Here is a 22,729-nt window from a genome sequence, read left to right on the forward strand (position 1 = left end):
TTATTTATTTGTGTATTCAATTGCTTTCATCAGTATATTGTAACTTTTAGTGTACAAATCCTTCACTTCCTTGGTTAAATTTATTCCTAAATATTTTATTATTTTTGATACTATGGTAAATGGATTACTTTGTTTCTTTTTCAGATAATTCATTATTAGTGTATGGAAGTGCAACTGATTTTTGTATGTTGATTTTGTTTTCTGCAACTTACTGAATTCATTTATTAGTTCTAACATTTTTTTTCATGTCGTTTAGTGTTTTCTCTATGTGAGACCATATCATCTGCATACAGAGACAGTTTTTCTTCTTCTTTTCAGTTTTGGATGGCTTTTTTGCTTTTTATTTTGTAATTGCTCTGGCTAGAACTTCCAGTATTGTGTTAAATAAAACTGACAAGAGTGAGCACACTTGTCCTGTTCCTGATCTTAGTGGGAAAGCAATCAACCTTTCACAAGTGAGTATGATATTAGCTGTGAGTTTGTCATGTATGGCCTTTATTATGTTGAGGTATGTTCCCTCTGTAGTCACTTTGTTGAGAATTTTTATCATGAAAGGATGTTAAACTTTCTCAAATGCTTTTCATGTCTTTATTGGGATGATCATGATCTTTACCTTTCATTCTATTAATGTGGTATATCACATTTATTGATTGGTATATGTTGAATCATCCTTGCGTCCAAGGCATAAATCACACATGATCATGTTATATGATCTGTTTAATGTGCTGTTGAATTCAGTTTACTACTTTCCTGAAAATTTTTGCATCTATATTCATGGAATATCAGTCACAAAAAAAGAAGAAAATCTTGCCTTTTGTAACAACATGCACGGACCATTGGACATTATGATAAATGACAGAGAAAGGGGGACTGGATTTAAGATGGTGAGACAGAAAGATCCTGAACTTACCTTCCATCACAGAAAAAATTTAAAGTTATATTATATGGAATAATTATCCTCTGAAAAGGACCTGAGAACTAGATGAAGAGTGCTTCCACAACAAAGATAAAAGATGCATCCAGATGAGTAGGAGAGGCAGAGATTAAAAAGACAATAGAAAAGTTCAGTGAAATTTAGCTGGTTCTTTGAGAAGATAAAGTTGACTAGCCTTTAGCTAGACTATCCAAGAGAACAAGAGAGAGGATTTAAATAAATAAAATCACAAATTGAAGAGGAAAAGTTACAACTGATATTGTAGAAATACAAAGGATCATAAGGGAATGATGATACAATGAATAATTATATTCCAACAAATTGTACAACCCAGAAGATATGGAAAAATTACTAGAAACATTCAGTCTACCAAGACTGAGTCATGAAGAAATAGAAAATCTGAATAGACTGATTACTAGTAAGGAGATTGAATCAGTAATCAAAAATGTCCCAACCAACAAAACTCCAGGACTAGGTAGCTTGCTTCACTGATGAATTCTTCCAAACAGTCATAGAAGACTTAATACCTATCCTTTTCAAACTCTTCCAAAAAACTGAAGAGGACGGAAACCTTCCAGATACATTTTATAAGGATTTTATAAGGCCAGAATTGCCCTAATACCAAAACCAGACAAGGGCATCACAAAAAAAAAAAAAAAAAGAAAAAAAAAAGAAAAGAAAAAGAAAATTACAGACAAATTTTTTTGAACATCGATGCAAAAATCCTCAACAAAATATTAGCAAACTGAATTCAACAGTACATTGAAAGGATCATACACCACGATCAAATGGGTTTTATCCCAGGGATGCAAGGGTGGTCCAACACCCTCCTATCAATCAGTGTGCTACACCTCATTAACAAAATAAAGGCTAAAAATCATATGATCATCTCAACAGATGCAGAAAAAGCATTTGACAAAATTCAACATACATTTATGATTAAAAACTGTCAACAAAACAGGTATAGTGGGAATGCACCTCAACATGAAAGGCCACATGTGACAAACCCAAAGCTAACATCATACTCAATGGTGAAAAGTTGAAAGCTTTTTGTCTAAGATCATAAATAAGACAAGGATGCCAACTCTTGTTACTTTTATTCAACATAATATGGAAGTCCTAGCCACAGCAACTAGGTAAGAAAAATAAAAGACAACCAAATTTGAAAGGAAGCGTTAAATCTGTTACAGATGTATGATATTATATATAGAAAACTCTAAGGATACCACCAAAAGCCTGTTAGAACTAATAAATGAAGTCACAGGGTACAAAATTAATATAGAGAGATCTGTGGTGTAAACTAATAATGAAGTATCAGAGAAGTTAAGAAAAAAATCCCATTTACAATTGCATCAAAAAGAATAAAATACCTAGGAATAAATTTGCCAAAGGAAGTGAAAGACTTGTACACAGAAAACTATTCAGTTATTGGTGAAAGAAATTGATGAAGACACAAATAAATGGAAAGATACTCTGTGCTCATGGATTAGAAGAATCAGTATTGTTCAAATGTCCATACTACCCGAAGCAACGTACAGATTGAATATAATCCTTATCAAAATTCCAAAGGCATTTTTCATAGAACTAGAGCAAATAATTCTGAAAATATTATGGAACCACAGAAGATCCTGAATAGCCAGAACAATCTTGAGAAAGAACAACAAACCTGGAGGTATCACATTCCCTGATTTCCATGTATACTACCAAACTACAGTAATTGTAACAGTATGGTATAGGCACAGACACACAGATCAGTGGAACAGGATTGAGAGCCCAGAAATAAACCCACACATATATGGGCAATTAATTTGCAACAAAGGAGCCAGGAACACACAATGGAATAAGGACCGTCTCTTTAATAAATGTTTTTGGGGAAACTGGACAGCTACATGCAAAGGAAGGAAATTAGACCACTATCTTACACTGTACACAAAAGTTAACTGAAAATGGACTAAGACTTGAATGTAAGACCTGAAACCCTAAAATTTCTAGAAGAAAACATGGATGTTAACCTTATTGACGTCCGTCTTAGCAATGTTTTTGTCTCTGACTCTGAAGGCAAAGTAAACAAAAGTAAAAATAAACAAACAGGACTATATCAAACTAGAAACCTTATGTACAGTGAAGGAAACCATCATCAAAACGAAAAGGTAACCTATCGAATGGGAGAAAATATGAAAATCATACTTCTGATAATGGATTAATATCCAAAATATATAAAGTGCTCATATACTCAACAACATAAAAACAACATGATTAAAAAATGGGCACAGGGTCTGAATAGACACTTTTCCAAAGAAGATATACAGATGTCCAACAGGTACATGACAAGACATTAATCATTGCTAATTATTAGGGAAATGCAAATCGAAACCAGTGATCTATCATCTCACACCTGTTGGAATGACTGCTATCCAGAAGGCAAGAAATTGTAAGTGTTGGAGAGGATGTGGAGAAGAGGAAACCTTACATTATTGGTGGGATTGTAAATTGGTACAGCCGCTATGGAAAGCAGTATGGAGAGTCCTCAAAAAATTAAGAATAGAACTACCATGTGACCCAGCTATTCTACTTCTGGATATTTATCCAGATAATATGAAAACACTAATTGGAAAAAGATATAAGCACCTCATGTTCATTGCAGCATTATATATATTATATGTCTATATACTACTACTCAGCCACAAAAAACAATGAAATTTTTTTAACATGTTTTATTGATTTATAATCATTTAAAAGAATGAAATCTTGTCACTGGCAACAACGTGGGTGGACTTTGAGGGTATTATTCTAAGCCAGAAGGAAAAAGATAAATATATGATTTCATTCATTTGTGGAATCTAAGACAAAGCAAAACAAAACAAAACCAGAATAAATTAACAAACAAAACAAAACAAAAATAAACTCATAGGTACAGAGAACAGATTGGTGGTTACCAGAAGACAAGGAGTCTAGTGGGTGGGGAAAAGGGCTGAAGGAGTCAATTGTGTGGTGATGGATGGTAAGTAGACTTTTAGGGGTGATAACTTTGTAGTGCATCAGATGTTGACATATAGTGTTGAACACCTGAAACTTATATAATAAAAAAGATAGGGAATGATAAATACTGTCCTCATTTATATATGGACTCTAAAAAGCTGAATTTACAGAAACATAAAGTAGAATAGTGGTTGCCAGGGCTGGGGCAGGAGGAGAGGAATAGGGAGATGTTGGTAAATGGGTACAATCTTCCGTTTATAAGATAAATGAAACTGGAAAGTTGTTAAAAGAGTAGCTCTTAAATGTTATCACCATTACAAAAACAACAGTGATTATATGAGGGGATGGAGGTGTTAACGAACCTTACTGTGATAATCATTTCACAATATATATATGTATTGTATCTTTACACACTGTTCCTTTAACTTAATTATGTTATATATCAATGATATCTGAGTAAAGCTGGAAAACAAATAAAAAACCCAAACCTACTCTGAGAGTTTTCTTCATAGTTGTAGATTCTGTCAGTAATTCCCTCCCAAGTGTTCTACAGAGCTGCATAATCCATATCTAGCCAGCACGCGGGGAATTTGCATATCTTACGTTCTGCTTTTTTTCAGGAATATGTTTTCTTGGTACATTCATATGTGTTTATATTTCTTGATATATACATATGCATATATTCTATAGTCTGTAGTTCTCTGCTCTTTCTTGAGATGGGGGAGGTGTAGTAAGTTACAGAGGGTCAGTATCTCTATTGGACTTTAGTACATCTTAAAGTAAATGACTAGCTTGTATGGAATTGTTATATTTAGAATTTGGGCCTATATTCACTACAAAGAAAAATATTTCTATAGAAAATTATTATTTATTAGCAAAATTAAATGCAGTTGATTTATTGACAGTGGCTCAATAGGCAGAATATGCTATATAAAGGCTTGGGACTAATCTCCCTTTTATTAATAGTGAGTGTTGTTAGAGTTTTAGGTACTAATGCACAATTGTAAAATATTTATTAATGTATTATAATATTAATATTGCTAAAAATTAAGTTGACTCTCTAATGATTAGGTAAAATGAATATTAGGCTGAAGTTCTGTTACTTAAGCCTATAAGTGCCGAATTGAAAATTACTGTGGAGAATATTTGAATGCTATGTATAGAAATTCAAGTTGTTAAAGTGCTTTTGAAAGTAGACTTACAAATTGATTTTATAGTGCAAGGCATTTTAATAATTTTCCCATTATACCAATTTTTTTTGCATTAAAAGTAAAAGTAGAGTGTGTACTTTATTTGGATATGTGAAGAGCATTCTCTCTTTTTTTAACATCTTTTATTGATCTATAATCATTTTACAAAGTTGTGTCAAATTCCAGTGTAAAGCACAAATTTTCAGTTATACATGAACATATATATATTCATTGTCACATTTTTTTCTCTGTGAGCTACCGTAAGATCTTGTGTATATTTCCCTGGGCTATACAGTATAATCTTGTTTATCTATTCTACAATTTTGAAATCCTGTCTATCCCTTCCCACCTTCTGCCCCCTTGGCACCCACAAGTTTGTATTCTGTGGCTATGAGTCTATTTTTGTTTTGTATTTATGCTTTGTTTGTCTTTTTTTTTTTTTAAGATTCCACATATGAGCGATCTCATATGGTATTTTTCTTTCTCTTTCTGGCTTACTTCACTTAGAATGACATTCTCCAGGAGCATCCATGTTGCTGCAAATGGCATTATGTTGTCAGTTTTTATGGCTGAGTAGTATTCTATTGTATAAATATACCACATCTTCTTTATCTGGTCGTCTGTTGATGGACATTTAGGCTTTTTCCATGTCTTGGCTATTATAAATAGTGCTGCTATGAACATTGGGGGGTGCAGGTGTCATTTTCAAGTAGGGGTCCCACCTAGAAGAAAATATAGGCAAAACATTATCTGATATACATCTCAAAAATGTTCTCCTAGAACAGTCTACTCTAGCATTCTCTTTTAATTAAAAATATATAAGATCACAATTAATGCATACCTACTTTATGGTGTTATTTTTATGTAGCTAATGAAATCTCATATGACCAAACAAATTATTATAGTTTAACTAACCCACTTATTAACTTACAAACTCACTTTTGAAAAATATTGAAAAAGATTAAAAAATTTTCAGTGGTGACCAAATTACATTAATAGTAATTGTAACTGGATTAATTTTGTATGTATAACAGTTACATTGATTTTTTTTCTGTTTGTTTATATATAAGAGAGTAAAGTCTGCAGTTGAGTTGAAGGAGGAAACCACAGCTCCGTTAGCGATTAAAGATGACACGCAAAGCAATATGAAAGAGATGATGATTCAGAAAGCAAAGGAGTTGGAGCGTCGGGTGACTGAGCAAAAGGAAGCTGAGGAATCCGCCTCTGTGAAAGAAAATATAGATACTATCTTAGACAGCATTCAGGACAAAGGCAGTTTGAGAAACCTGTCTCTCTCTCTCATTGAAGCATCTAGACAAGCTGGCATTAGTTACATTGTTTATCCCAAGAGAAAGAGCATGAAACTGAAGAAAGGATTGAAACCCAGTAAACTTACAGTTGTGTGTGATGAGTTATCCAAGCCTCCAAAAACTCTTAAAAGGTCTTGTTTAATCAATAATGGTTATAGTTTAAGAAATGTATTATGGTTTTGTCCTTAATTTTATAATTTACCCATTGAAGAATCTTTTTATATATGTATTTCCTAGACCCATCTCTGATACAAATAATTTATCAGTCGGGGTTCCAGTAGTAAACAGAGCACAGTCAAGTTAGGATAATTCTAGGAAAGTGTAACAAAGGAGCAATTTGCAAGGATGTCAGGGCACAGGGAGACACAAATGACAGAGAAATATCTTGGGGATAGAAATAATACAGCCAATGTCTACCCCTAAGTCTGAGAGGACAAAAAAAAAAAAGGTGCGGGGGTGATTACTATAACTTGGAAAAGAAGAATTGTATAGAAAGGATTTCCTTGAAAGAAGTTACGAACTTTGGTCAAGGATCGTGGCCTGTTTGAGGCAACCCTTCAGGAGGGAGCCAGAGGAATAAATATTTGACTTCACTCTCCTTGCCTTTTTGGGGCTCCTGATTGGACATACTTGAGAGAACCGCAAGGGCCCTGTGGATGTACCCTGTACAGACTAGTACTCCAGGGCAAAGAGCAAGGGAGGAGAGTAGTGTTATTAAAGATGTGAGACCTCATCATGTAGAGTCTTGTAGCCTATGGTGGAGAGCTTGCTTTGCGTTCTGGGTAGTAAGGAAATCTTTTAGAAAGAGTAACATGATTGGTTTAAGTTTTTTAAAAAAAAAAAACCGCTCCGGTTGCCACATGGAGAATGGATGATGAAAGACCAAGAGTAGAAGCAGGGAGTTGAGACATTATTGTACTCTAGGCAGAAGAGATGATGGTGGCTTGCATTAGAATGTGGAGACGAGCGGGAAGCGTCACAAAGTAAGGGAAGGGAGGGGTATTGACTTTTCACTTTTATTCTCCAAATTTTAGCACTAGGTCTTTCTCATAGTACACACTCAGTAAAATATTTATGAAATGATGGGGTTTAATTTTTTTTCTTTCCAATGGGATATGTTTATTCTCTTTTGTGTAGTCAGTACAGTTAGCACACAGTAAATATTACTGAATAAAAACTGTGTATATAATGGAGAATTTGAGGAGGATAATCCTAGAAATGGAGCATTTGAGAGCATATTAGAAGTCATCTAATTTAATAGTCTACTCAAGAAAGGTGGAGTCTGGGACGTTTGTTTGGCAATCTACTATGAAGTCAGACTTTCATTCTTCCCGTTTCCTCAAGTTCATGTCCTTACCAACCATTTGGATGGCATCTCCTTTCTCACATCAAGTTTTACCTCCTTTGCATTTTCTCTGGTTGTGGGGTGGGGGTGTAAATTAAACTGAAAGGAGCACTGACCCCTTATTTCAGTTCTCTACAAAGGCTACATCTTTAGTAACAGTCTCCTGATTTTATAAACTCTAGAGAGTCTTCATATGATGTTAATGAACAGGAAGACTTTGTATAAAAATAGCATGTGATTTTATTTCAATAACAAATAGTAATTTTGTCTGTGGCTGAGTTGTTTTATTGATTATAAAAATAATTGTATTTTTGTAATTTAAAAATCACTCTTTTAAAAACTAGATCAATGTCTCACGGAATCCTTCCAGAACAGAAGAAATTTCTGCTCAAAGTTCCAGTATATGAACGTCAGTTTCGGTGTCCCAGCCTACCTTTGTATTTAAATTTTGACAAATTTGCCCAAAGTAAGGGAGGTATTCCAAAGAATAGTGATCCTCGAACATGGGCTCTTGAAATGTTCTCTAAGCCTAAACGTGAGAAGACAACCACAAGGGAGAAAGTTGTTAAAATATCTGTTGATAAAGACTTTCCTGAAAGAGTGAAGAAGCCGCCAAAACTAGAGTTGAGTGATTGTCTGAAGTCTGATCTTCCTCCAGAGGTCGTCAGACATTATGAATCCGAAGTGAAGATCTTGACTGAAGAGATAAATATGAAGAAGAATTATCCTGCATTTTTATACTGTAGGCGTGGAGCTCTTTACAGGAAATTGGGAAAATTACAGAGTGCCATGAATGATCTTCAGAAAGTAAGTTTTATCGAATCTAACAATACTAAAATTTACTCTTACTTATATTTGTATATTGACTTTTACTAGAATTTTGAACAGTGAATATTTGTAGTATACATGTGGGATTGTGAAAGTATAATTGCTGGCATTTTCAAATAATTAACATTAAAAACACTAGATTTTGTTTGTCAGATTGGGAAGCATCATTTTATACTATATGCATACAAAGCCATTGGGATCAATAATGTTTGAAAATTTATTTGATAGGATATCTTCCCTTAATAAAGCAATTTAAATTGAATTTATACATTTATTTTCTAGGCTATACTCTTGGAGCCATTGTTTCTCAATGCCTATTGGCACCGACATTTCATTTATCTTTTCCAAGACAAAGTTAATGAAGCTTTGGATGACTTGAATTATATAAATAAATATAATAAAAATAATGCAGGTGGGTTGTCTGTGCAGTTATATTACTTATATCTTTACCTAAGATTTGGTCATTTAGTGTTATTATAAAGATACATAATTCAAGACATGTAGAAAGTGATTGTGACTTTCTAAGATAAATTTATTCTTGACATTGTAAATTTAGGGCTCTTGTGATCCTCTATATATTTTTAAAAATACTCATCATGATTTGAAATGTTGATATCTTTTGTATACATTACAATAAATTGGTTCCTTACTGCTCATCCCGTAAGAGGAATATAAAGTTAAAATTTTTAATTACAGAGACAATGTACAAACCTAATTTGAATTAGTGTTATAATGTTCTTAAGACTTCTCATATGGATGAAATGTATACATCTGTGCTTATGTACCATCTTTTAACCAACTTAAGCTACTAGACGTGGAAGATTTGAGGAATGAGAAAATGTCATATTTATCTTTGTATCCCTAGCACTTACAACATACCCCTGGAAAATAATGAGCTTAATAAATGTTTTTTTAATCTATGCTCATCTCTGCTGAAAGTCCATAAATTTTCTCCATCAAAATCTAACCTTTTACTATGAACATTAAAAGGTCATGATTTTGCATTGTTGAAATAAATAACAAATCTTAAATTAAATGGTTAAAAGGGTATAATAGAGAAACACTATTCTGAGACTACATTTTTGGAGGGAGAAGAATTAATCTTTCAAAATTTAGAACTGTAACACTAAATTTTGACTTTTTAATTTTCTTTAGAGGCATATCTTTCAAAGGCAGAAATTTTCAGAAGAAAAAAAGACATGACCTTGGCAATTCTAAACTACACTCAGGCAATTAAGTGCAAGCCCATGGATGCTGATACATATTTCAGGAGGGGTGAGGTGTATGAAATAGAAAACAAAGTACTGGCCATTGATGACTTTTCTAAAGTAAGCCGTATCACATATAATGTTGCCATTTATATATTTTAGAGCATGATATTCCTATCCTAATATTATAGCAAATTGTTGAAATTCTTTCGTATATGTTGTATAATCAAAATTAATTTATTATAGGTTAGAGCCCAGAGCATTCATTTCTGGGACTGATATTGACATTATGTCAATGTTTTAAAAAAATTGTTAGTGAATAAATGGGTTCATATCAGAGTTGGGTGTGGGAGCATTGAGACAACTGTGAAGGGGACTTGACTTTTCCAGCTCTCTCCATTGCATCAAAACGAATAAAATACCTAGGAATAAACATACCTTTTGGAGTACAAAAGAACTGTACTCCAAAAACTGTAATACCGATGAAAGAATTGAAGACAACACAAACAGATGGAAAGATATACCATGTTCTTGGTTTGGAGGAATCAATATTGTTAAAAATGACCATACTACCCAAGGCACTATTCAGATTCAGTGCAATCCCTATCAAATTACCATTTTTCACAGAACTGGAACAAAAAATTTAAAACGGAAGGCTCCCAAATAGCCAAAACAATCTTGAGAAAGCAGAACAGAGCTGGAGGAATTATGCTTTCTGACTACAGACTACACCATAAAACTACAGTAATCAAAACAGTATGGTCCTGGCACAAAAACAGACACACAGGTTAATGGAACAGGATAGAAAGTCCAGAAATAAACCCACACACTTATGGTCAATTGATCTACAACAAATGAGGCAAGAATATACACTGGAGAGAAGACAGTTTCTTCAATAACTGGACAGCTACATGTAAAAGAATGAAATTGGAACATTCTCTAATATCATATACAAAAATAAACTCAAAATGGATTAAAAGCCTAAATGTAAAACTAGATACTATAAAGCTCCTAGAGGAAAACAGGCAGAACACTGTTGGACATATATCACAGCAATATTTTTTTTGATCCGTCTCCTAGAGTAATGGAAGCAAGAGCAAAAATAAACAAATGGGACCTAATCAAAGAAATGCTTTTGCACGGCAAACCATAAACAAAACAAAAAGACAACGTACAGAATGGGGGAAAGTATTTACAAATGATGTGACCAACAAGGGATTGATTTCCAAAATATACAAGTAGCTCATACAGTTTAATGTCAAAACAAATGAACAACCCAATCAAAAAAATGAGCAGAAGATCTTAATATACAGTTCTCCAAAGAAGACATCTAGATGGCCAACAGGCACATGAAAAGATGCTCAACATTGTTAATTGTTAGAGAAATGCAAGTCAAAACTGTAGTGAGGTATCACCTCACACCAGTCAGAATGGCCATCATTGAAAAGTCTACAAATAATAAATGCTGGAGAGGGTGTGGAGAAAAGACTTCCTATGCTATTGCTGAAAATGTAACTTGGTGCAGCCACTATGGAAAACAGGATGAAATTTCCTTTAAAAACTAAAAATAGAGTTACCATATGATCCAGCAATCCCACTCCTGAACATATAATTCAAAAAGATACATGCACCCCAGAGTTCGTAGAAGCACTGTTTACAATAGCCAAGACATGTAAGCAACCTAAATGTCCATGGCAGATGAGTGAATAAAGAAGATGTATATATATACAACAGAATATTACTCATCCATTGAAAAGAATGAAATAATACTATTTGTAGCAACATGGAAGGAACTAGAGATTATCATACTTAGTGAAGTAAGTCAGATAAAGACAAACACGTGGTATCACTTACATCACTTATATGTGGAATATAATAAATGATACAAACGAACTTATTTACAAACCAGAAATATACTCACAGACATAGAAAACAAACTTACGTTTCCCAAAGGGAAAAGAGGGTAGGGATAAATTAGGGGTTTGGGATTAACAGATGCACACTACTATATATAAAATAAACAACAAGGACCTACAGTATAGCAAAGGAAACTATATTCAATATCTTGTAATAACCTATAATGGAAAAGAATCTGAAAATATATATAATGCATATATATATATAAAGAATGCATATAATGCATATATATATATATATATATAAAACCAAACCATTTTCTGTATAAAACGTTGTAAATCAACTATACTTCAATAAATTTATTTTAATTGGCTAATGCAGTAACTTGAAGTCAAACAAGCTTCAAATCTTTAGTGTTTTTTGGTTCTGTTTTAAAAATACCTTGTAATATTTATGTTTCAATTTCCCCCCACCATCAACAAGCAAGGAGTTCTACAACTGAGTATACAATGATTTAGTCTGTTCACTCTATTACTCTATATGTGAATGTGAAATGGGTGAAACATACCAATATAAATTCATTTCTTTTCACTATTTTAGGGCCTAGATTAATCAATATTTGATTTGATTGAATCAGCCTTGATGTGTTCTAGTATGTATCATCTTTAATTGGAATAAAATGCTGTGATAGATCCAATATAACCCCACTCTAGTTGAACAATTCACTTATGAGGTTTTATTAGTAGAAATTTCAGCGTGTGGAAGCTTTGGCTACTCTTACGTCACATGCTGTGAGTTTTTGTTTTTTTAACAACACCTCCGCTTTCTAAAATTTGATGACAAATGGACGTCCTAAAGTCCTTAAATGTATAACTGACAGTTTTGGCATCTTAAAGTAGTTTGCTTTTATGTAATCTAAATTAAAGACATGGTTGTAGTCCATTTAATTTGCTATAGATATATACTTTTAATATACTTTTTTTCATTATGTGATATATTTTTGTGCCTCTCCTCTGCTTCCCATATAGTGTATTTTTTACGATCCCAAAAGAACAGATGCATTATTTAAACGTGGGATGTTTTACTATGAAAATGAAAACTGGATTGCAGCAGAACAGGATTTTACAGCTTTGTTAAATATAGATCCCCAAAATTCTCAAGCAAGGTGAGAATTTTTTTTTAGATACAGCTTTCAAAATTTTTTTGAAATACATTCCCAGAAAAGAAAATTGCTTGAAATACATCAGACAGCCATTTAAAAATAGTGAATCAATTTTCAGTGCTACCAGTGAATGAAAATATTTACCTATACCCTAAAAGTAGTCAGTAATTTAATTTAAAAGGCATAAAAGGATAATTTAGAGGAGTTGTATTTGCAAATCCTAAATACTAGTTACATTATCAGTTTTAAAGTATTGACCTGTATTTTGTTTCCTGGAATTTCTTTTTTGTATCCTTTGTATTTATTGAATACAGCAAACTGTTCACATAGATTTCTGTAATATCTTATTGTAAATTGGATATTAAACTTGGTTCTTTCAAACTTACTGTGCATAATACAGTCTCCACTTTCTTATTGATTTGTATGAATGATTACATATTCTTGATATGGGCCCTTTGTTGGTGATATTTAGAGCAAATATTTTTTCCTGCTCTGGATTGTTATTGTACTCCTTATGTATTGTCTTTTGGTAAACAGAGTTTTAAAATTTAATATAGTCTGATTTAGCAGACTTTGTCTTTAAGGTTAGTGCTTTTTGTGTCCTGTAAGTAAGTTTTTCCTACTCTTATATAGATGTTCTCTTAGCTAATCTAGGAGTTTTATTGTTTTGCCTTTAAAATCAGGTTTACAATACACATGTAATCAATTTTTGTATATTATGTGAAGTAGGGACCAAATTTTACTTTTTCTGTACGCATATCCAATTTTCCCAGCAACATTTACTAGAAAGCCTGTCACTTTACCGTTGCTCTGCAGTATTAGCTTTGTAGAAAATGAAGATCTACATATGGATGGATTTCTTTCTCAGTCCCTTTTTCTATTTTGGAAATTAAAAAAAAATTATCTTTGCACCAATACTGTGTTGTCTTGAATACTATAGTTTCATAATAAGTCTTGAAATCCAGTGGAACTGTTCTTTTGATCTTTCAAAATTGTCAGAGCTTTCCTTGGCTTTTTGCATTTCCAAATACATTGGGTTGGCTTGAACTATACAGATACCCACTTTTTTATAAATCAAAATAGTAAAATTTCACAATTTTATTTGGTTTATCCTAATAGAATCAGTGTGTCAACTTCCTTTGTATTTTAATTGGAATGAATTTTAGAGCAGTAGGGGGAAAACTGACATCCCAACAATATGGAGTCTTTTCACGCGTACGCGTGGAACATTGTTTCTTTAGGTCTTTGTTCCGTTTGTTCAGTAATGTTTTGTAGTTTCTGTAAAGAAGCTTTATGCGTACCTTTTTCTTGATTTATTTCTATATATTTGGTATTGCTTAATTTTAGTTTAGGTACTACTTTAGTATAGTTTTATTTTAAACTTTTGTTGCTGGTATATGTAAATGCAGATGATAAATATGTGTTGATCTGTGGTATAGCAATCTAGCTAAACTTTTGAAATATAGCAGTTTGCAGATTCTTCTGGATTTGCTCCTTGTGCAATCAGATCATCTGCAAAACATACCAGTTTTATTTTCCAATCTTTTTACCTTTTCTTACATTTCCCGTTACTTCCTTCTTGTATTCTTGTAACAGAAATGGTGTAGCAGGCGTCTTTATCTTGTTCCCAGTCTCAAGGGGAAATATTTTACCATCAGATACATTTTACTATCAAATATTATGGCTAAATTTCTTTTAGCTAATATACACATGTTATATATTCTTCCACCTCTTATTTTTAAACTTTCTATATTATTTTGTTTTAAAAATGTCTCTTGAAAACAGCATGTAATGGAATTTTGTTTTCTAACCAGTATGACAGTGTCTTTTAATTGTAGTACTTGGTCTATTTGTATTTTTTCCCAACATCTATCACCTACCTAGAATAATTTTCCTTCTGTTTATCCATTTACTTTAGGGCTGGCCTGCTGATAACAAATCATCTCAATTTTTGTTTGTCTGAAAACATCTTTATTTACCTTTGCTCTTAAAGGTTATTTATGCATTTCTGCTTGATATGAAATTGTAGGTTGACAGTTATTTTCCTTTAGCACTTTGAATGTATTTCAATGCAATGTCATTAAGACTCTTTTTTTAAAGCGAAAGAATCAGTGGTCAGTCAATGTCTTTGAAAGTTATGTGTCTTTTTCCTTTTAAACTTATTAGCTCATTGTCTTTGAATTTCAACAGTTTGGCTGTATTGTGCCTAGGAGTGGATTTCTCTTTACTTGTTGCGTTTATGGTTTATAGAATATTCAGTGAGTCATAATCTTTCTGGCCTCCATGACTTTGGATGAGAAATCAGCTACTAATCTTATTGATTATTCCAAGTAGGTGGTGAGTTGCTTCTCTCTTAATGCTTTCAAGATTCTCTTTTTATCTTTGGCTTTCAACAGGTTGATTACTAAGTGTCTCTAGGTAGATTTCTTTATATTTATCCTACATGGAATCATTGAGCTTCTTGGATATATAGATTTAATTCTTCTGTCAAATTTGGGAAGCTTTCAACCATTACTCTTTTTTTTTCGTTTTTCAGTTTTATTAGGTTGAATTATTACAGTTCAACTGCACATACACATTGTATACATATATACAGTATACTGCATATATTTTTAGTTTACATATATGTACTTGTCATTGTTTCTAAGAACAGATTAGAGCTTTAGCTTTGTAAGCTTACATAGTTATCAAAGGAATAAAGCCAACTACAAAATAAGAATCAGCAGGATGCAGTAATCCAATCATAAAGGACAGTCAAATGTGTATGCTTACACATATTCAAGAAATCAATCATCTTAGTTATAAATAATAAGTAGTTTATTCATGTCCTTATTATTATTATTTTTTTAAATTCCTCATATAAATGATGTCATATGGCATTTTTCTTTCTCTTTCTGGCCCACTTCACTTAGAATGACAATCTTCAGGTCCATCCATATTGTTGCAAATGGCATTGTCTTATTCTTTTTTATGGCTGAGTAGTGTTCCATTGTATATATGTACCATATCTTCTTTATCCAGTCATCTGTTGATGGAGATTTGAGTTGTTTCCATGTCTTGGCTATTGTAAATAGTGCTGCTATGAACACTGGGGTGCATGTGTCTTTTTGAATTAAGGTTCCCTCTGGATATATTCCCAGGAGAGGAATTGCTGGATCACATGATAAGTCTATTTTTTTAACAATTTTTTTTATTGAGTTATAGTCATTTTACAATGTTGTGTCAAATTCCAGTGTAGAGCACAATTTTTCAGTTATGCATGAACATACATACATTCATTGTCACATTCTCTTTTGCTGTGAGCCACCACAAAATCCTGTATATATTTCCCTGTGCTACATAGTACAATCTTGTTTATCTATTCTACATTTTGAAATGCCAGTCCCTTCCCACCCCCCATCCCCCTGGAAACCACAAGTTTGTATTCTATGTCTATGAGTCTGTTTCTGTTTTGTATTTATGTATTTTGTTTTGTTTTGTTTTTTTAAGATTTCACATATGAGCGATCTCATATGGTATTTTTCTTTCTCTTTCTGGCTTACTTCACTTAGAATGCCATTCTCCAGTAACATCCATGTTGCTGCAAATGGCGTTATGTTGTTGGTTTTTATGGCTGAATAGTATTCCATGTATAAATGTCCATCAACAGATGACTGGGTAAAGAAGATGTGGTATATTTAACCATTACTCTTTAAAATGTTATTTCTGCTCCTTTACTATCTCCTTTCCTTTTGTGACTTGAAATGTATGTACATGTTGGTATGCTTGATGATGTTCCATAGGTATCTCAGACTTTTTTCCCACTTTTTTTTTCTGCTTCTCAGACTGAATAATCTGAATTGACCTAACTTCAAGTTTCCCGAGTCTTTCTTTTGTCTTCTTAAATCTGTTGTTGAAACCTGTAGTGAATTTTCATTTGTATTTGTACTTTTCAACTCCAGAATTTGTATTTGGCCCCTTTTTTTCAATAATTTATTAATCTATTTCTGTCTATCAATATCTTATTGATACTCTCTATGTGTTGAGACATCATTCTCTCCATTTCCTACAGTTCTTAGTCTATGGTTCCTTTTAGCTATTTGAGCATATTTAAGATAGTTGATTTAAAATCTTTTAATCTGATTTTAAGACAATTAATTTTAAGTCTGGGCTTCTTCAGGGATGGCTTCTATTAATTTCCTTTTATCCTGTGGATGGGCCATATTTTCTTCTTCCTTTGCATCACTTGTAATTTTTTGTTGAAAAATAATGGCTTTGAATATTATAATTTGGCACCTTTGGATATCACACGCAGCTTCTCCTCTTCCAGGGTTTTTTGTTGCTACTTCTTGTCGTTCATGTTGTTGGTTTAGTGACTTTTTTGAACAGGTTTTGTAAAGTCTGTATTCTTTGTCGTGTGTGGCCACTGAAGTCTTTGTTCTGCTAACTTTGCTGTCAGCTCGTGATCTGACTGAGATTTCCTTGAACTCCTGGAACCAGCCAACCAACCAACCAAACAACATTTCTCAATCTTTGCAGGTTTGCACTGTTTTAGGGCACTCCTTCAATGCTTATCTAGACAACTTCAGTGCCTTAGCTTTCATGTCCTACTTGCAGAGAGCCTGAATTAAGCAGAGGTGAGAGCTTAGGGTCTTCTTAGGTGTTTTCTGTGCATTCCTTCAGCCTTGGGTTTGCATGTGGCCTTTTAAATTCCCTGCAATATGTGAAAACGTTCTAAAGCCCTCATTCCCCTGGTATCTCTTTCTCCAGCTTCTCTCTTCACATGGTTCTTTGGTTTGTCTATTGCTTGCCCCAACTGTAACCCTCACCCCAAGTGGCAGCAGCTAATACATTTGCCTTTAAATGCTTTTGATAAATACCATCCAGGAAGTCACATCAGCCCTGAGAAAGGTCTAAGGCAGTCAAAACAGAGGGACATATTTGCGTCAACCTTTCAGTCATCCACCAGACAGGTCAAAACACACAGCTACAGCTCTTTGAGAATAAGATCAGTATTGCTCCCTCTTGTACTAGTGACCTGTACCAGGAATGCAGGTTGTTATCCTCGAGGCCATCACAGGTCTGGGAAGTTGGGTAGGGAAATAGGGTAAGTTAGAATGCCACAGAGCTCTCTTTTCAAAATTCAGCAGCTTTTCCTCCTTTATTAAGCATTCCCCTGGTAGTTCTAAATTTTTAGTTAGATTCCAGGGTTCCCAAATAATTGATTCTGACAGGTTTTGTCAGCTTATTCATTGCTTTTGTGGAAAGGTGGAGTTTTGGAGTTCCCTCTTCTACCACTTTTGCTTTACTCTAATCTCCCAACTCTTTTTATCATTGCATCATCTTTAACTTAACAATAATGTTAGTGATAATAAAAATCTTCATCTTTTGAATTTAATGAAAATATCTTTGGCTTCTACAAAGAAATATCACAGTTGTAGTTTTTGAGCCGTTTATCCTTTAATTATGTCAAGGGAATATCTTTTTTTCCCCTGTTTAAATTTTTTCCTGTGATCTACTTAAAAGAATTTCATGTTAATAGGCTTTATATTTTTGAAGGATAAATGACTCTTGGCCATCATATATTTTTAGATAGAATATTAGTAAACTATACTGAATTCTCTTTGTCTTTACCTTCTTTAAGATTTTTTCATTTATATTCAGAGTAAGATTTTTCACTAGGTTCATAGTCAGATTTTGATTTCAGGATTTGGCTACTTTCTCAAAATGAATTAAGCCTTTCATCTTTTTCTTTTCTTAGAAACATGTCCTTTAGGATTGGATAGTTTTTGGGTTCTGAAAGTTTGAAATAACTTCTAAAATTATCCCAGCTTGCAGCTATTTGAAGGGAGAGCTTTTTGAAGCTCTTTTAAAATTCCTGCCTAGTTCTTGGTCTATTCTGGTTGTCTACTTCTTAACTTAAAGGGGGATTACTTGCAGGAAGGCATCAAATTAGTTGGAGAACAAGAAAGTCAATTCAAGATATTGTAAGGTAGTGTTATGTTATGGGAGGCCTTATATGCCATTTAAAAGTGGCCTTATCCCATTGTCAGGAAGGGGGACTGTTGAAAGTTTTTGAAGAAAATGATCTTTATTATCTGATGATCAAATCTTATCACTCCAGAGACGGGAATGGAGTGATATAGAATCCCAGGTATGAGCTGATGAGGGTCTGAAATATTGAGGCAGTGGAACTGAAAGAGGAAACAGATGCAAAAGTCAGTGTGTTTGAAGAATTGACATGACTTAATGGTATCCTACAAAAAATATTACTAAAGTTTTATTCTGTAAGATTTTAAGTTCAGAATTATATGTATGGTAAAAAATAGTAATATTCTTTAGCAACCAGAAACTTTAAAAAATTAATGTGATACTTATATTCATTAGAAAATAAAGAAGACATTTCTTACACATTGAGTAAAAAATATTTTGCTCCAGGATATTGAAAGACCTCTGTTACTAGTTTGCCAACATACTGACTGCACTCTTTTCTCCAGATTACCATTGTTTTCATCATAGAACTTACTTGAGCACCTGTTTTCCTCCCCTCTGGATTTAACTTCATCAGAGCAGGCAACCTACAAACTTATTCCTGTGTTTTCTTAATTGTCTTCTTTATTTTAGTTCTAAAAACTGATTTCCTTCACGTTATTAAGTGATCAAAAATGAGATTTTCAGGAGTTGATATAGGTCAACGAAAATTAAGACATTGAAATCAGAAGTTAATGGAAATAGAATTTATTTCATAAAATGGATATAATAGCTTTTATTCATGTAGATAAAGCAGCCTTCATTTATTTTGGTGTATTTTCAATGCATCTTGAGTATATCATTTATTTTGTTGATATACCTGTCTGATGAAAGTAAAATATAAAAGACTAGTAAACATATAATTAATAAGCATATAATTTTATATATAATAAAGTATAATTGATTTATTTCTAAAAAGTTCATATCCTTTTTGCTGTTAATATCATGGCTAAACTTTCCCGGGAAGCAAAGAGAAATAATCGCAAATTGCCGTTCAAATATAAATTAGTTATATAGGTTTGCCAAAGAGAGAAAATTTATGTTTTGCAATACATGTTAAAATGAAATTTTTTTTCTTTTTCTAGGACATACCGAGGGAGAACATATTTTAAACGGCACTTTTATAAGCAAGCAGTTCAAGATTTTTCTATTGCAATTCACTTAGATCCTAATAACTGGTTAGCATTGTATTATAGAGCCTGCTTATTTAGAAAGAGTAATCCTTTAAGAGCACTACAGGATTATAGTGTTTCAGGTACTTCACCTTCAACTGCACATATGTAGGAATTTAATCTGAGGTTCAGCGGCTCACTTTCATGGGGTGGAATACTAATGTGGGATGACTAATGAAATATGTATATTATTATATAGTTCTATGTACATACTTATAAATACATGTTTTGTAGTATATATATTTATTTATACTTATAACCTGTTATTGTTTAGCTAAAAATGTTTCTTTTAGTGTGTGTGATTGTGTATTTACATGTGTATAACCGTGGTAAAGAGAGAATGGCATATCAAAGACATCTCTTTCTATGTATTGAGTTCTAAGGATATTTTTGGAAATTCAGGTGTACTTTTTAGTCATCTGGCTAAATTGGCAGTGAATTTTCCTGGTGAGATGTGTCCTACTCCCAGCCCATAAATTAGTTAAATTCAGAGTTTTTTAAACCCTTAAACCAAAAGTGGGCTTTGAGAATCCTCAGTTAAAGGATACCAACAGCTAAGAGTGGCCATTTCTACCTTAACCTGTACCAGCACTTTCTTGGTATATAAATATGTCTAGCACAGTTCTAGGCAGAGCTAAGTGCTCAATAAACAGTTTCCAGCTGAATAAATGAGCTCATCTTGACTGGCAAAGTCTAGCCGGAGTCCAACACTCCAAACATAGCCATGTTCATCTGGGTGCCAAGTGCTGCAATCTCATCGTCCTAGGTGAGGCAGAATCTAGAGATTAAGGAAGTCACTAAACGCTTGGAAAGAGAATCCACAGCTCCTTGGGGAAGGCAATCTAAGATGATTGTTCCCTCATGTCTCTAAGTCCATTTGCCTTCTGAGATCACCCTTCCCATGAATATTCAAATAAAGTAACTCAAAGCCCATCCTATATGCTGAGAGGAGTCTACAGCCCTCCTGCCTATTTCCAAGGATTCTTGGAAGAGAGGGCTGAGGATTCCTGTTCAGTTCCCTTGTCATCCTTGCATCTAATTTCTGCTCTCTGATTGATTCTCCATTTTTGTTCACCAATTCATTTCTTGTGGCTACTGTCTGTTACTGAAAGTTTTAGGGTTCAGAGGATAAAGTTAGTACAGATAATTTAAATTTGAAGGGTAAATAACCTGATTTCTGTAAGTTTAGCTTTTATCTAGCTCTGTCAGCCCTGTCCATCTGCCATCTGGCTGGACCGCTTTCTTCCTGGTCTTCCTAAAAGCCTCTTTTTCACATTTTCCTCTTCTCCAAGTTTCGGGTTCCTCACCCGTTCTTTTCTAGGCTATCACAATAATACAAATCCTCGTTATTTCGTTATTTAGAGCAGACTTGCTTACTTTTGGCCTCAATCCTTTCCCTTAGGCGAGCCTAAGGAGTTTTATCTCCCAAAATCAAAAAAGGACCTTCAAGATATTTTTCTAAGCATAATAATGTCTAACATTTATTAGGTATTTTACTACTTGCCAGACACTATTCTAAATGCTATATATGGAGTGTCTCGATTACTCTTCAGAATAATGCTGTGAGGTAAGTAATGTTGTCATGCCCATTTTACTGATGAGAAAACCAAAGCACAATCTACAGCCATACCATCCTGAACGCACCCAGTCTCGTCTGATCTTGGAAGCTAAGCAGAGTCGGGCCTGCTTAGTACTTGGATGGGAGAAAACCAAAGCACAGAGAGGTTAAGTAATTCTAATATTTTTTTTTCCCTCAAGAAGAATGTTTCTATTTTTCTAGACTAACTACCAAAACTGAAGCTGGCTTTCTCCTTGCTAGGCAATCAGACTGTGAATTGAAAAGTCATATTGCCTTCAAGTGATTATTTCTTTAATCTGTATGATCATTGCTTACATTAGGTATACTTCCCCAAAACTAGTACCATGAATACTTGTGTACCAGACTCTGAACATTCTGCACATTTCATGCATTATGCACATTTGGCAAAACTTTCCCTTTTTACAAAGAATGTGCTTGAGAAGCTTAGAATATATGGATCAAATGTGGAAATCTCATCTAATTCACTGCATGTTTTTGAAAGTCAAGGGGGAAATCAGTAAGTGAGGAGATGAGATGACCTCTAGACTGGTCACTGATGAAAGCCACACACCTGGAGTACTGAGAGGAGGTTATTTTTGCCCCATGCTTCTGTCTTTTGGGACATACATGGTTAGGTTGCCTGCCTTAACTCTAAGGCCTGCTTGCATTGAAGTAGCCCCTTTGAGCTGCACTTCCTGGTAGATGTTTAGAAGCCTGATATCTGCTGTTTGCCACAGTCTGGGCTTGTTCTGGAACCTGTTCCTTGGCCAATAATGATGCCTTCCTGTCTTCCTGATAATAACAGGTCATAAAGGGCAGTGGCACCTTTCTGACTTCAATCCACTGAACTGAATAAGTTAGTTTCTAGGGCCGTCTTTGCCATTGATTTGCATTACAGCCACAGCCAATGTACCTAACCCCTTTGGAGCTGAATCTCTGCATCTGTAAAGTGAGTGGACTATCCTAGATTACCACCAGGATTTCTTCCAGCTCCAATGAGTTTGTGAAGTGTGATAGTCACATTGCTACTTATGAACAAATACATTTTTTACGTGAATACTATTTTTTCCTCACCAAATAAGTACACTTATTATAGCTAGGTTTTATTTTGTGTAATGTTAAAAAATAAGAATAAGAGTAGAAAGGAGTATAAACT

At 33.6% G+C, this 22,729-nt stretch overlaps 1 protein-coding gene across 5 annotated transcripts in view; it reads left to right on the forward strand.

Moving 5' to 3' along the window:
- Positions 1 to 22,729, forward strand: part of TTC6 (tetratricopeptide repeat domain 6) — a 163,567-nt gene that overhangs the window by 106,544 nt on the left and 34,294 nt on the right. For all 5 annotated transcript variants that reach the window (XM_072962965.1, XM_072962964.1, XM_072962962.1 and 2 more), the window contains exons 11-16: positions 6,174 to 6,544; positions 8,103 to 8,565; positions 8,869 to 8,998; positions 9,742 to 9,914; positions 12,680 to 12,816; positions 19,908 to 20,077. In XM_072962965.1, coding sequence (XP_072819066.1) covers positions 6,174 to 6,544; positions 8,103 to 8,565; positions 8,869 to 8,998; positions 9,742 to 9,914; positions 12,680 to 12,816; positions 19,908 to 20,077 — 1,444 coding nt within the window. The remainder of the gene's footprint in view (positions 1 to 6,173; positions 6,545 to 8,102; positions 8,566 to 8,868; positions 8,999 to 9,741; positions 9,915 to 12,679; positions 12,817 to 19,907; positions 20,078 to 22,729) is intronic.

Source organism: Vicugna pacos, chromosome 6 (assembly GCF_048564905.1).
Source record: "Vicugna pacos chromosome 6, VicPac4, whole genome shotgun sequence".
NCBI lineage: Eukaryota > Metazoa > Chordata > Mammalia > Artiodactyla > Camelidae > Vicugna > Vicugna pacos.